This window comes from Astatotilapia calliptera, chromosome 9 (genome assembly GCF_964374335.1).
Source record: "Astatotilapia calliptera chromosome 9, fAstCal68.1, whole genome shotgun sequence".
Taxonomy (NCBI): Eukaryota; Metazoa; Chordata; class Actinopteri; order Cichliformes; family Cichlidae; genus Astatotilapia; species Astatotilapia calliptera.
In genome coordinates this window covers 28,094,138-28,109,115 of record NC_137430.1, presented here as the reverse complement: position 1 = coordinate 28,109,115, position 14,978 = coordinate 28,094,138, and the positions used below count along the sequence as shown (strand labels likewise).

At 42.0% G+C, this 14,978-nt stretch overlaps 1 protein-coding gene across 1 annotated transcript in view; it reads right to left on the bottom strand.

Annotated features, from left to right (window-relative positions):
• Positions 1–14,978, bottom strand: part of LOC113029368 (cadherin-10-like) — a 71,515-nt gene that overhangs the window by 14,151 nt on the left and 42,386 nt on the right. Inside the window, exons 5-7 of the mRNA XM_026180204.2 lie at positions 9,885–10,052; positions 7,613–7,800; positions 76–329 (exon numbers count right to left, since the gene is read on the bottom strand). Coding sequence (XP_026035989.1) covers positions 76–329; positions 7,613–7,800; positions 9,885–10,052 — 610 coding nt within the window. The remainder of the gene's footprint in view (positions 1–75; positions 330–7,612; positions 7,801–9,884; positions 10,053–14,978) is intronic.

Below are 14,978 nucleotides of genomic sequence, written 5' to 3'. Positions count from 1 at the left end.
GATCACACAGCAGCAAATTTTGAAAAAGAGCTAAGCTGTGAAATAAAAAGAAGAGATGCAGCTTGGTTCATTTACCTGACGAGGCTGTTTTTGTCATCCGGATCAGACGCGCTGACGGAGCCGATGGCGGTGTTCTTGGGCGCGTCTTCTTTCACCTCCACTACGTAGCTGGCGCGCTCAAACACGGGCGGCTCATCCACGTCCTCAACGATGATCTTGATGGTGGCCTCGTCCCTAAAGGGGCCCTTCGAGTAGAAGCGGGGGTTGATGTGGACGTTTTCCACCTGGACACGCAGACTGTACTGCCGCTTCCTTTCATAGTCCAAAGGCTGCAAAACAGAGACAGAAGAGGCATGAAGAAGAAGAAGAAGAAGCACCAATTCCACTAATTACAGCTTAAAGTGCTAATATTTGCTTTACATTTGTGTGCATGAACAGGTCCTGTAATTTGTCACATTTTATTTTAGGTGCAACTGCCAGCTTAATGAATAAAAAACAGCTTTTCCAGAGTATCTAATGAGGGCATGTAAAGGGTCTTAGTGTCACATTCAAGGACACTAACAAGATTGTTGATGGACAAACACGGGCTGCTGCACACATCACAGCCGTGCTCTCGTGGACGTCTGCCTAAGCGCTGCTGCATAATATGACTGATGTGGCATTTCAGTGGAAAACAAACATGACAACAACACGGTCTGGCTAATGACAGGATTCATGTTTTAAGACTGGAAATCTGATTACAGCCTGCCTTATAACACAAACAAGAACAAAGTTTTTAAAAAAAATTTATTATCAACTTCTTACATTTGCTTTTCAGTTTGATTTCCTGATGCTCGGCACAGCGCGGCTCTATGAAACAATCAATCACAGCTGTGCACAGATCTTTGCTGGGTGACATCTGTTCATTTTGATGCTGTTTCTCAGATCAACATACCAGATTATCACAGTGATAGTGAATGGTAGGAATTTGGTGAAAAAGAATTAAAATGCAGAGAAACATCTACGTTTCTAATGTATAGGTTTAAGATTAGGGTTAGGGTTAGTTTTAATATAGTATCCTATAGTATGATCTTCTAGACTAATGTGGCAACATTAATGTTATTATGCTGTGTGAACTCTTTAAAAGCCATTTTACAAGTTTCAAAGACAGGGATGCTGGATATTCTTGAGAGACTCGGAAGTTTCCCTAAGAATTTGATTTTATTTATGGTCGCAGTGGTCGTACTTCACCCCTACATTCTTAAATTAAATACGACATACTATAAATAACAGACAAATAAACGACTGGGTCTCCAGTGGGAGGACAGATAGTCCAATTCCGCCTTCCTGAATACACATCCCGTCCTTGTTGGTTAGCTCAGTCACAATCTTAAAAGGACGTTCATTTCCTGTTACGAAAGATTTGCTCCTTCATAACAAGTGGGTTGATTTTTTCTTTAACTCATCCATGGCCATAGCATGGCTACACAGACTAACAGGTGTGTTGTCCTATGGTTCCACACATCCCAGGAATCTGTGCTTCAAGTTTGCTGATTGAAATCGTATTTTATTTACATGGCAATATCTACACAATATATGTGCCCGGGCACTGCACCTGTACAGTTTATGAAAGTGAATGCTGTTTGGTAACCAAGCTAGCTAGCATTAGGCTAGCATTCTATTTATCATCCATATAAGGTAACTTCCAACTCCAAAAACCAAAAGTCATACGAGCCAAAAGACCAATGTTAAAGATTCAAAACGAGTCCGAAAGCAGCGGGCGACTTTTATCCTTTATCCTGTTGTGACACATGAACCAGTTTTCCACCTGATTCAGGTTCTGATTTATGTGGTCTTCCAACTTAGAGTTGATCTCCAGTGCACAATAAGAACTAATGTCACAATCTTAAGTCCCAGAGAGCAGGGATAGACTTTGATCAACCACAAGCAAAGAGACTTCCTAGAGAAACTGGCTCCTGCCAGCTGACCAGGCTGCCTCAGCCGAGCCTTCACGCAATGTGAAACCAGGGTGAGCTGGTTATCAGTGACTTAGCTGTCTATATAACGGCTCAGTCACACTAGAGTAAAAATCAGACAGCAACCTCCTTACAAGTAGGAGAAAAAATCAATGGCTGTTATTACACTGAACTTTTTTTGCTGTTGGAGTACTTATTGCGACTAGCTGGGGGTGTTGCATGCTTAACTTCTGTGCAACCACTTTTGATTTTGAGACCTGTCTCCAAACAACTGTGGTGCGTCTTGTCGATTGGTGAAGCTTTGCAAATGGTTGCTGTTTAATTGACAAATGCAGACAGATTGACAACACCTGGCGATCCATCTATAGTAAGTCAGTCTACACTGATGAGCGCAACTCGTAGTAGAGTCATACTGAATTGGTAATATTCTGGTTGTAATACAATCTTAAAGCAAGTTGCTAAGTGTCTATGTTATTTTGCATCCTGCAGAAACTACATTGTTCTTTGTGGAGGAATTTCTGTTTCAAATCTGGCTCGAACAGTAAGCAGTTAATGTTTCTAATGTACATTTTTTGTGTGTAGACAACAACAGATTTGCGATTTATCAGTTAATTGCTGTGTTATCAGAAAAAGATGTAGGCATATAATTGGCAACCTGACCCCATTCAATCGCAGACTGATTGTTTTATTGCCATTTTATCACCATCCTGATGCCAACAGAGTCACTTGGGAAACAGATTCAGTGTATTTGGATCAAACTTTAAAAGTTTTGATGTTTTCAGCCTTGTGTACCTGCAAAGTGCACCTGTCTCAGTAGTTACAACACAAGCATTTCTCCCCCAGGAAAAATGCATTTTGAAAACCCGCTATAACCTTTTAAAAATATGACAATGCCTCTGGTCTTTTTTTTAATCAACTCCTATATGTGAATATGGATCGGAAGCAGTCCATTCACTTAATGTTAGTGCAGTAGCATCTCCTACTCTTATCTGGAGCCTTGAGCAAGCAGGCAGGTTAATAACACAAGAGAAACGAAGGACGATGAGGAGGACTTTTACTGGAAAGTCTCCACAAGAAAGCTGTCAGCCACTCGGTGATGTTAAGGTAATAAGGTAAGTTAAGGTAAAAAAGCTTCTGGGACACAGCTGAAGGCATGATTACTGCAAACTATCTCAAAATGGGAAATAATCACTGCTGGAATATGTGCCAAAGAACGAAGGGGGGGGAAAAGGCAGATACTGATGCAAAAAAATCACTCGTTTGTCAAATATTCCGCTTCATCTCCAATTTCAAGCATGCCCCTCCTCCCGGCTTTTATCCCAGACTTTATGAGGGAGTGTTAAGGTTAAAAGGTTAATAGGGATGATTATAAAAAGATTAAAATCAACTGAAACAGGGGCATAAAGTCCTTTCATCATAGCCATTCTATTGAAGAACACAGATGATGAGCTTCAGTTTGTCGTTGCACTTTTTCCCTATACTATACTCACGCTACATCTTTTTTTCCTGTTGCCATACTTTCATTTCTATCTATTTGTACACATAAAAGAACACAGCTTAGTTGCTTTTACGCACGAACCCTGATCTTCTTGCATCTACTGTACACTGCTGTTGCAGCCTATAATTTATGGACTGTGCATGATGATTAGGAGCCTGATTCCTTTGCGGTTCTAATGTTTTTTTTTTCCGCTGTTAGCTTTTTTCTTTTAGGTTCCCTGTCTGAACTTTTTATTTTTGAAGTTGTAGCCAGCAAAGGTATCCCCTCATTGATGGAAATAATTGGGGAGCGGTGCATTTTAATGAGTGTGCGCCCAGTGCTGAGCTGGAGCAGCTGGATCAGAGTGAGCTCCCTCACCGGCTGCCTACTGTACATATAAAAGGATGCCGGGTCCGCGATTGTTGGGAACAGCCAGTGAAAGCTTGGAAAAAAGAATCCAGATGGAACGAGCTGTTTTCTGAAACTGTGAATAGTAACATATTATGAGTCATTGATTTTCACTGTTTGGTGCCAAGCCGGGGAGGGGGACCGCATGTCCACTGGAGGAATATGTTCCTTTGAAGGGCCGGTACAATCAGAGATGGGATGACAAGCCCATTTAATTAGTATGTTCAAAATTAGGGCATGCTTAGTCCCCACACACAGTGTGCCTGCACACCACATCCACTACAAAGGGCAATTATGTCATCCAGCACTTAATGATGGCATGATGGAAGCGATCGATCGAAGGCTGCAGAGAGGGTGCTTGATAAGGCAACTGCCAGATACTGTTGAATACATCAAACACGCCACAAGCAGAATGCTGCAATCCATACTCAGCATCAATATTTCTGCTTTGGTCTCAGCTGAGGGGAAGAATGAATCTCACTGAAAACATATGTAGTGGAAGTGTGGGGAAGTGGAAGTGGATATCTAATAACTCTGCTGTCCGTCTCCTAGCTGCGTATGGAAATAAAGTTTGTTTTTTTCCCTTTATCGAGCGCTGCTTATTGTGTTGTCTATCCTTTCGGTTACACCGAGGGAGTGAGGCCTGCATGTGGTGAAAGAACTGAAAGTCTGTGTTTCGATCATTTCTAACTCCGTCGGTTTGTCCTTGGTCACTACTAGAGGAGCTTTGCATTCACAGTTCAAAACAGTATCTTACACACAGACTCTAAATTCATTCTCAGTCTGCAACAAGGTGTTTTAACTCCTCTTGTTACAGTAGGTGGACTTTCTTCTGATTGGCTGCCAGACAGTTTAACCTTCTGTACCCTGTACTCACAGGAAGGAGGTCAACGTAACCAAGATTCAAACTCTTGGTGACCCGATGGAGTCATGACAATACCCCATCGGCTTTTAATGGCTAAGGTTAAAAACTATGAAACTGAGTGTTTAGATCAGCTTCACAGGGGTTACTTGCCATTCACTGACCTCCTTACTTGAAATTAATGTCTTATATGTATCTTATACATCCATGAAAACAATAAGTCCACTTCAGTTGCATTCAGTATATTGCATTTTTCAGCGGAGTCCTGCAATTCCACACAAGACATCAACCCAGCTTCAATGGCAATCAGCCTAACTCTTCCCTGTTTCACAGTAAAAGCATTTAATTGGCTTTTATTGTGAACCTGTGTCCGATTAGTCAACCAGATGTTGCCGTCCTCGCTAGTCAAGTCGAGTCCAGTCAAAAACATTAATTATTCAGCTGGTTCTACGTAGCAACCCGTCACCAGCCAGCAGCATCCCTCCGTCTGTGACGGGAAGTTATAAACAAACAAGGTGAAACGTGACGTGTTTGCTGTGTTAGAGGACAGTGAGATCTGATCACCTTCTGTACAGGTGCAAGAATGCTAGCTTTGAAAGAAAGAAAGCTATTGGTGTAAGCACTGCTAACATTAGTTGATCCTTATTCTTAACCTTTATCCAATTCAGAGCTAGAGCCACGGTCACGAGTCTGATGTTGGGCTCTAATGTTAGCCACACTCAGAAATCTGTCAAAAAAATACTCAAAAAAGCATGAACAGAATGTTAGGTACGTTTGCAAAGTGTTTTTTTTTTTAACTTATTTCTCTAAATTCACCGTGCATGTTCTTTAACCTCCTAAGACCCAAACTCTTCCATGTCATGCATTTTTAATTTCTCTTTGATATTTGGGGTGATTGGCACCTGATGAATGTAAAAACAAAGAATTACCAGATTTTTATTTTTTTTTAGATAATTTTTGTTTCTGAGAAAAATGAGATCCACATATGAGCATATTTGTTTAAAATTTCAATAGAACAGTGGCAGTATAATGTCCTCGTAAATCTGGGCTTATGCTGGGCTTACACTGTGATTTTTGGCTCATTTTGAGACGATTTTTCAGTCGTGCGACCGTTTTGGTGATCGGCCCGAGTTTCGCCTTCATCGTGTGTCGTGCATCATGTAGTATACGTGGGGTAATGAGAAGCGATTAACACCTCACGACCAGCTTCCGATCATCAATTGCTTGGTCACGACTGTCGTGAGGAGGTCACCGCAGCTTCTTACACTGCACATGTGCAAACACATAAATGTCGGTGCAGCGTGTGATCTGGACACAAGCGATGGAGGCACAACTTGTAGAACTTTGGCAAGCTCATCTGAGCCTTTTCGATGTGGCCTCACAAAATTATCACGACCACAACAACCGTGAAAATAATTGGATGGACATTGCTGCTCAATCACAGCTGCCTGATCAATGTTTTTCAATAGCAATTTAGCAAAGTTGATGGTGGTGGTGTGCGTGTCTGTGTGAATGAAAGACAGAGAGGGAGAGCGAGCGACAGATTTTCCGTTATAACCTTCATGTTATGGACGCACAGTGTGAGCACTCAGGTCGCATCAGGGCATCGGGCCGCATAGTGTGAGACCTGCATCGTGACCTGCGAACTTCTAACCCCTGCGAGTCAATCGTGCAGTTTGAGCAGAAGCTGAATAACACGAAAAAGATCGCACAGTGTCTCCCCAGCTTAAGTGGATATCAGGCCCTTGTAGAGCAAAATGTAGCATTTTGGTCTAGACAACCCAAAATGTGATTTTGGTTGCCAGGTCCTAGCAGGTTAAAGAAAAAGTACAAAACACTTCTAAGTAAATTCTTGAATTTGAAAAGTTTTTAGCCAATTCTTTAAAAGATTTTTTTTTAAAAGTTCCTGCTAAACAAAATGAATAAAATACCCTGAGATTAAGTTTGTTTGACTACACACACAAAAAAAATCCTTAAAAAGTCTCCAACAAGAACAAATTATGTTAGAGATGTCAAGGTTATAAATTGTGTAAAAAAAAAAAGTCATTTATGATTTTAAGGTGATAATTCTATTCATTATAATTCAGTTTTACTTCAGTTTCTTTCTATAGCACTGCTTCACCACAACATGCACCTTAAGGCTTTTAATTAGGTGATGCCAATAACAGTGAAAGCTTGCAATCATAAGAAATCATAATGCTGTTGAGTATGAAAGCTGAATTTTATGAATGTGTTTTATTTGTTATATTATGTTTGATTTTCCTGTTGTGCTTGTGTAATGTATTACAAAAAGTAAAAAAGTAAAGGTTATAAGTTGAACTGTATTAATATCTTATCTTTTATTAGTTTTAGGGCACTTTTAGGAGAACATTTACACAATGTTTGCACAGCGCACACAGTCACAGCTGAGATATTGCTAGTCTTGTGCACACATAATATAAATATATAAATATAAAATACAAAGTAATGCATATAGCATGAGTGAAGTCGTTGTGCAGCCTGTGCATGCACGCCTCTCGTGTCAACAAGATTTTACTGTAAATAAACATGTATTTTAAAGCATTTCTCTAGTGGAAAATATGCAGAATATATTTCCCAGAATTTTTTCCTGGTTTGTGTCTGCGGGGCTGCCTCTGAGGAAGCCTGAGGCTCATATAGTTCTCCACCAATCACAGAGTTATTGCAGCCTGACAGGCGAAACCCAGGGCAAAAAGATAACAAAGCAGCGCCTGTTGCTTATGATTCTTGCTGCTGTAAAAGCTGCAACATAATAACCATGTCAGTATTTCTATCAAGCTGCTTTCATAATCTTGAAGACACAATTTGGATTTTTTTGGCGAATAAATCAAAGTGAAAGTGTTAAAACTGCTCATGTGATCCCATAAAACCTCCCCATAGAGAGTGCCTGACCTTCCTCAGCAAAATGACACCCTCCTGTGTGCTCCTATTGGTGGTGATCTCAAACATCCCAGGCCCATCGCTCCCAATAATCCGGTAGTCCATCTCCGCATTCTGGCCGATATCCGCGTCCATGGCTCGGATCACTCCCACCGCAGACCCAACCTCGATGGACTCGGGTACCCTGAACTCATAGAGGGCTGCAAAGAGTTTATGAGACGAAAAGATTTTGTTAATCGGAGCAACACTGAAGCTGTTCAGAAAAAAAAAAAGAGAAAGCTTGAAAGTGTGTGTGTGTGGCAGTAGGACTGCAAAAACCAAGGCCATGCCCTTGGTGTTTCTTTTCATGCCAGATTTCAATTTTTTTCCCACACAAAGATGCAATTCATATAAGTGGTGAATTAGCGCCTCTTTTTTAAGATCTCCTCAAGTCTAATCGAAAAGCAATTACAAAACCCCGATCGATTTAAAACAAACTGCACACACACACACAGTCACACACGACGCGCCGGACACAAAAGAAGCAAGCGCCACCCCTGACAGCCCGACGAGCGTCATAACGTGAGTATTTTTTACGGCCTTGTTAGTGAAAAAAGAAAGAGTGTAAGTGGGTGAGTCAGAGAGCAGGAATACAAGAGAGCAGGTCAGGGAGAAAGTGAGTCAGAACCAATCAGAGAGCAGCAGTGTAAGAGCCAGCCGAGGAGGGAGAGCGTGTCAGAAGGAGTGTTGGATTTAGTGCTGCTACATTTGTAGATTAGCTGCGGAAAGACATCTCATATGTGCCGAAACATATTTCAGCTCCAAAACAGACGTTTGGCCTTTCACGTAGGTTGCTACGAGCCGTATTGACTCACCACTTCAAGTTTAGGATGTAACATAAATTCTGGGCCAATTTGCTCAACATAAATTAATTAATTGCTTCTTCTTCTTCTTCTCCCTCCCCCCACCCACACTTATTTTCTGAGATGATTTCTGGGTTTGAAGGGGGATAAATTGATGGCTGCCTGTCGGCCGCGGCGGCCTCGGTTGCATCTCGTATGCTTAAATAAATAGCTGGACTGCGGGAGGGGAGCGAGGGTGATATACACACAGCCTGCGGAGACAAACAGCAGTGACACACTAATAAAACATGCTGACAGTGTTTTGGCAACGCCTGAGTCGGCAGGTCTCTGTGACGCTGACACTTGCCTCCAAACACACACACACACACACTGCACCACTAGAAGGTTTCCCTGGGCTAACAGGTATTTAGCATTGGGTGGAAAAGAAGAGGCATCACTCCGGCAGACAACAATGATATCGCTTCCTGACACTCTACCTCCTCTGGGTGTCCCATTACAATATCTCTTCCTCTTTCTTCCTCTTTCAATCTACCCGCGACCCCCACCCCCCTCGCCTCTATCACAGGCTGTCTTTCTGCCGTCCGCTTCACTCTTCCTCTTTCTTCCCCTTTCTTCCCCCCTCCTGTCACCTTCGCCATCCCCGTCGTATCCGTCTCCCTCCCTCCCTCCTCTCGCTCTTCATTCATTGGTGGAGGGGTTTGAAATGACAGCAGCTGCCACCCCACCACCACTGCCACCACCCCCGGAGCTGGTGGGAGTTCCGCAGGCGCGTGTTTGCCTTGCATTTCGCGGCTGTGCGCACGCGTCACCCACCGTACAGTGAAACGCGTGGGGGGAGCGAGGGACACGACAACATCGGTAATCTGTCAATCTGATCTGGCTCCCTTCGCCATTTATTTGCCAGATGCAACGAGAGCAAAGAGGGAGGGAGAGGAAGAACGGGAGAGAGTATGTGAAAAGAGAGTACGTAAGGAGTAAAGAGGAGTGAGTGATTGATGAGTGCGAGTGTAACAAAAAAGAGGAGAAAAATGCACCAAGGACAGTTTGAGCACTAAATTGAGAACAGTGGTTTTATGGAGTAAAAAGGCAGCAGAAGACTTAATAGCAAGAGATAGACAAAGAGAGAGGAAGAGCAGGGGAGATAAAACCCAGTGAATGTACTCTCTTCATTTAATAGGGATTACAGGGCTGATCTGATGCACTTTGCAGGACCCTTCGCTCTGTCATATGGCTCTATATTTAATTATTCGCTGCCTTTAAGAGGCCCGCCTTAGTTGCACAAAACCCAGAGCTCCCTGCAATAATCCAAATTCATTTTGAAACTGACACCAGATGGGGGCTGCCGGCCTGGCATCGGCTCACACTGACAAGTGGTTCTCATGAGCTGAGGATTGGTCACTGTGTGTGTGCATGCACAAGTCCACCAGAAGGGCTGTACTCACTCTTGGTGAAGCGTGGTGGGTTGTCGTTCACGTCTGAGAGGGTGATGCTGACCGTTGTGGTTCCTGAGAGCCCGCCCATCTGTCCGGCCATGTCTTTAGCCTGGATCACAACCTGGTAGTTTTCTTTGACTTCCCTGTCCATGCCAGGCAGGGCTGTCTTGATCAGGCCTGAGGAGAGAAAAAAAAAACCCAACAACCAAAAAATGTAGATTTACAAAGAGAATAGCGTGCATTTGATCAGAGCAGGCAATCTGTAGCTTCATCCAACTCATTATTTTCTGTTTTCCTCTGATTATCTGTTATTTTATGACATTAAAATCAGTCCAGCTTTGATTTTAAAAAACTAGGGGGAATCAGAAAGACAATAACAACGCAAAAATCTGGATGAAAATCAGAGTTTTAAAAATGCTCCAAACTCTAAAAAGTTTACCCACTTATGTTTATTTGCTTAGAGAGAAACGAGTCGCTGCTGCATAATCAGCAGCTCGTTTGCCCATTTTCCTCTTCACCGTCTATAACTGAAAGCATTTTCTGAGGTGTGCTCGGTACAAGAGGACCCGGTGACCTCGTTCACCCTTCAACTCCGGTCACTACTCACTTTTACAGCAAACTTTTGACAGAGTGGGAACATAACATCAGAGCGAAAAGCAATTTAAACCTGCTTCTTTTTAATGACAGGGTTTTTTTGTGTGAGAAAATCTGCAAAAATACATAAATTGACATGCTCTATTCATGCAGTATTCCAGGTAATCGTACATGCTGGCACAGAGAGAAAAGAAAACAAATATGAAAAGATAAAAGCATGCCTGGACTCTAAAGTGTAGAATATGAACACTGAAGCAAAAATAATAAGCAGTTAGTAAATTGATTAATCAGTCACAAAACTGAACAATAGCTACATTAAATAGCCCCACACCAGCAGCTGCAGCTACTTAGTTGTGATTGCAAAATTCGTTTTTTTCTACGCTAAGCAAAATATCATTATAGAATGCTAAATTGCCAGAAACTGCAGTTCCTCTAGTGGCCACTTGAGGATGCTTTCTAAAGTGAGTCAATCCCCATAGACTCCCATGTTAAAATGCCTAACTTTACAGCAGAAATGATCATGTCTACCCTGCTACAAAATCCTTTTTATATCCCAACAGATAATACCTCCCTTTGTGACAGGTGCACTGTTAGATTTTCTTTAATATTTCTCCCATTTCCATTTAATTACTGCTTTAAGTTAGGAATGTTTCACGTGGCTTTGAGCTCTCCGTCAAGTCTCAGAACTGGACCTCTTCATTTTAATTGAGGTGTAGGTGCCTATTGAAGTAATTATCTGCAAAATCACATGGCAAGAAGTCTGTAAATGAGTAAAATTGTAGTATTTTAGCTGTATGCTACTATCACAAATGACAAGATATCTCTGTCTGTGCAATGAACCCATAAAGTCTATGAATGCACCTTGTTAAACAAGCTTGCTACTGTGGGCTGATAACTTGGAACTCAGATGTGGTCACTTCTGGCAACAACATAGCAGTGCAGCATTTACAAACTAATGAACACATGGCAATGCCTCAGTGCCTAAGTGTTAGCATTTTAGCAGCTATGACGTTGTTTTTTTTGGAATCAACTGTGAATGATAATTAGCTGCCAAAAGAAGAAAAGAACAAGAAGTGAAGACAGTTGGGTAAAAAATGCACCGAAAGCATAAACTCCCAAAACACTTGTTCTATGACTTGAAATCATGGATGCTAGCTTACATGCTACATGCACGCTTACATGCATGGATGCTAGTTAGATCTGTAGCTAGCACCCACAACTCGAAATATGCAAACATTATGCTTCAATAAAGTTCCAGCCAGTGACTTATAAATGAAATCCCCCCTGTACAGCTGTTATGAAGGTGCACCTTTCCTACAGAAGCCAAAATCAGGCTTCTACAAAGATGCTTTTAGAGTTGGGAATTTTAACATGAAAGTCCATGGAGAATGGCTCACTTTTGCAGCCAGTCTCAAGTGGCCACTTGAGACACACGCTGCCAAAAAGCCGGATGAACAGACTTAAAAACTAATTTTTTCTGACTGCCTTTGGCCTTTCAAATAACTCAGTGTGATTTAATGTACAACATGAGTAATAGATACAGTATGAACATGAGTAATAAATACTTTCTAAGGAGTACATTTGCTCTCACATGACAGAAAATAATGCGTCCACGGGTGAATTGGGTATATCTATAAATATATATCTTTAAATAAAGTACAGTTCTCACCTGAAACATATCTAAAAATAACAGCCTGAATCAGCTGTATTGAATTAATGATATTTCATCTCTTAGATTCATGCATCTACAGGCCAGATAATTAAACCACTAAGAACATTTTATTACTCAAAGGTCAGTGCTCTTGCTCAGCAGCATGGAGCTCAGCGGCCACCCAGGAGCACATTTTAGTGTCTGTGTTCTCATGATTTAACTGGTAAGTGGACCAAAGAGCCAACATACCAAAACCACGGCGTATTCCTTTAATTTCCTAAGTGTAGCATTTGCCTCCAAATGCATTCGGCACCATTTATCTGCTCTTTTTTCTGAATTAACACTCTGTTAATGTTCAGCCTTTCAAGTGCCGTGCAGTTGCTTACTTCTCGGCTCTGACACCTCAGATCTCTAGTTTGGAGTCAGGACAGAGAGCGAGTGAAGCGGTAATTGGCAGCATATTCAAAAGGTGTGCTCCATCTCCCATCAGAGTCGGCCTTAAATCCTGTCTGCTATTACACGTTTGAATTTGAAGCATCATAAAAGAGGAGCAGGTGGAGGGGGGAGGCGGCGAGGGGAGACGCAGACAGACATAGCGGAACGGGAGAATGAAGATGAAAAAATAAATTTCACCCTAAATAAACTGTTCTGACAAACTTCAGCACTTTTCGGCAGAACTGATGATTCACCGCATATCAAACAATAAGGAAGAAGGAGCAGCTGATGTGGCGCATCGCTCACGCTCAGATCAGAGTGGCCTACGCTGTTCAGAAGGCCCTCCAACTTGCTCCTTTTGTTCCTCCCATACAATAACTCCCCCCCTCCCCAACTTCTAACAATGTACAATTTATCTCAGACGCAAGGAAACAGCGATCGTTTTGACGGTGTTGCGGGGAAGCAAGCAAAGGTATAGCATCTTTAGAAAAGCAGCATCTCGCTCGCTCTGCACCTCTGGCTACCTTTGTTATTGTTTAATGACTACAATGCACACAGAAGAGGAGGAGAGGAGAAACAAATCCTGCTTATAATGTGATGTCCAGGCATGTCTTTGTGTAAGAGGGGATGTCAGCTTACATACCACATGTGGGATAAACCATATTACTGTTAATCCCTCTGCTAATCTGCAAATGGCTTTTTTTGTCATTCTCCTTTTGTTTAAGCGGGGAAAAAAGGACACGAGCGGGATGAGTTCCAAAGCGCACATTAATGATTAAAAGTAGCAAGCGGTTACATTTTAGGGGTTGGTTATTTGCCATTCTCTCTGTCTACAAATCCCTCGCCACACATCAGCCTGCGAGGAGAAGGCTGCTGGTTAAAGGGAAAATCACTGCATTTATTTCAGGATTTATCCTCTGATAAATTGTTTTTAATTCACCTTCCCGCTGAAGCAGCGTTCCCTCAGCATGCCTGCGCCGTTTCTGTTTCGTTAGCCATTCGTTATCTTTCCCACAATGGCCACCCCCAGAAAGGAAGGTGTGAACTTGTTGCGCTGAGCCGTGGGTTACACACGTAGGTGGAGAGTGCAGTGGCTGCAGCATTGTTAGAGCAGCAGGATGAGAGGCTTCCTGCTCAAGAGCGAGGAGCTGTGCACATCAGTCAAAAAGCAGCGTCCTTCGGGGCTGCTGTGCATGCCGCTCTACTAAAGCTGCTCTCACTGAGGAGAAATTTGCTTTTTGTGTGACAGATTTCTCCTTCAAACTCTATAAAATTTTTGTTTAAAATAAAAAAAAAAGACTACACTATACTTTTTGCTTATTTCTATGAAAAGCTTTCCTTTCATCTAACTTTTAAAGTTGATTTCTTTTATTAAAGTTACACTCTCTTCTCTCTTTGTGTGTTTTTTTTTATTAACGTGTAAATTTATAAAGGAAAACTTGAATTAAAGCCAAATTTTAATTTAAGATCTACTGGTATTTTCCCACACAACCATCCTGTGGATTTACAGGGAATGGTCTGAAAAAGAAAAAATATCCAGTGAGTGGCTGGGGGGGCGCGAAGATTTGCTGGAGGTCAAAGGAGAGTGACCAGACTGCTTTGGGCTGACAGGAAGTAGCTCAAATAACCAGAATCCATAGCGCACTGAACCGTGAAGCAGATGGGCTACAGCAGCAGAAGACCACACCGGTGTGCCACTCCCTTCACTTACAAACAGGAAATTGAGGCTACAGTTCCCACGGGTTCACCAAAGCTGGACAATGGGAGATCAGAAAAATGCTGCCTGGTCAGATGAGTCTTGGTTTGTGGTGCACGCCATGTCACAAAGCTCATCTCAAACTGGTTTCTCGAACATGATACTGTGGAGGTTGTACTCAAACAACCTCCACAGTAACCGGCTCTCAATACAATGGGAGCTTCAACAAATCTGCAGCAACTGTGTGATGCTGTCGCGTCAATATGGCTCAAAATCTCCGAGGAATGTTTCCAGCAACTTGTTGAGTCTGTGCCACAAAGATTTGGAGTAGAAGGCAAACTTGGAACTAGCAAAGTGTACATACACACTGGAATCTATATGTTTATGAAACTTGTTAGAAAAAAAGAAAAGAATTATTATGATTTTTAAATAGTTACTTTATGCAATGAATATAATTTTTATGTATGTCAAAGACTTCTATTGTGAAAGGAACGAACAGGAAGAAGTCCTTTTTGAACAAGGTTAGAAAAAACCCTTTGATTACAAAAAAACAACATGGCATCCCAAGATCTTGTCAATACAAAAAGTGACATCAGTCTGGTTACATGTCTGTCTTTCACAGACAGTCTGCAGGGTCAGAACACGAAACCCTCAGTGGGACAATTTTCACAGCCACAAATCTGTTTAATTGTTTGCTTTTTGTTTTTTTTAGCGCCAAACTATATCT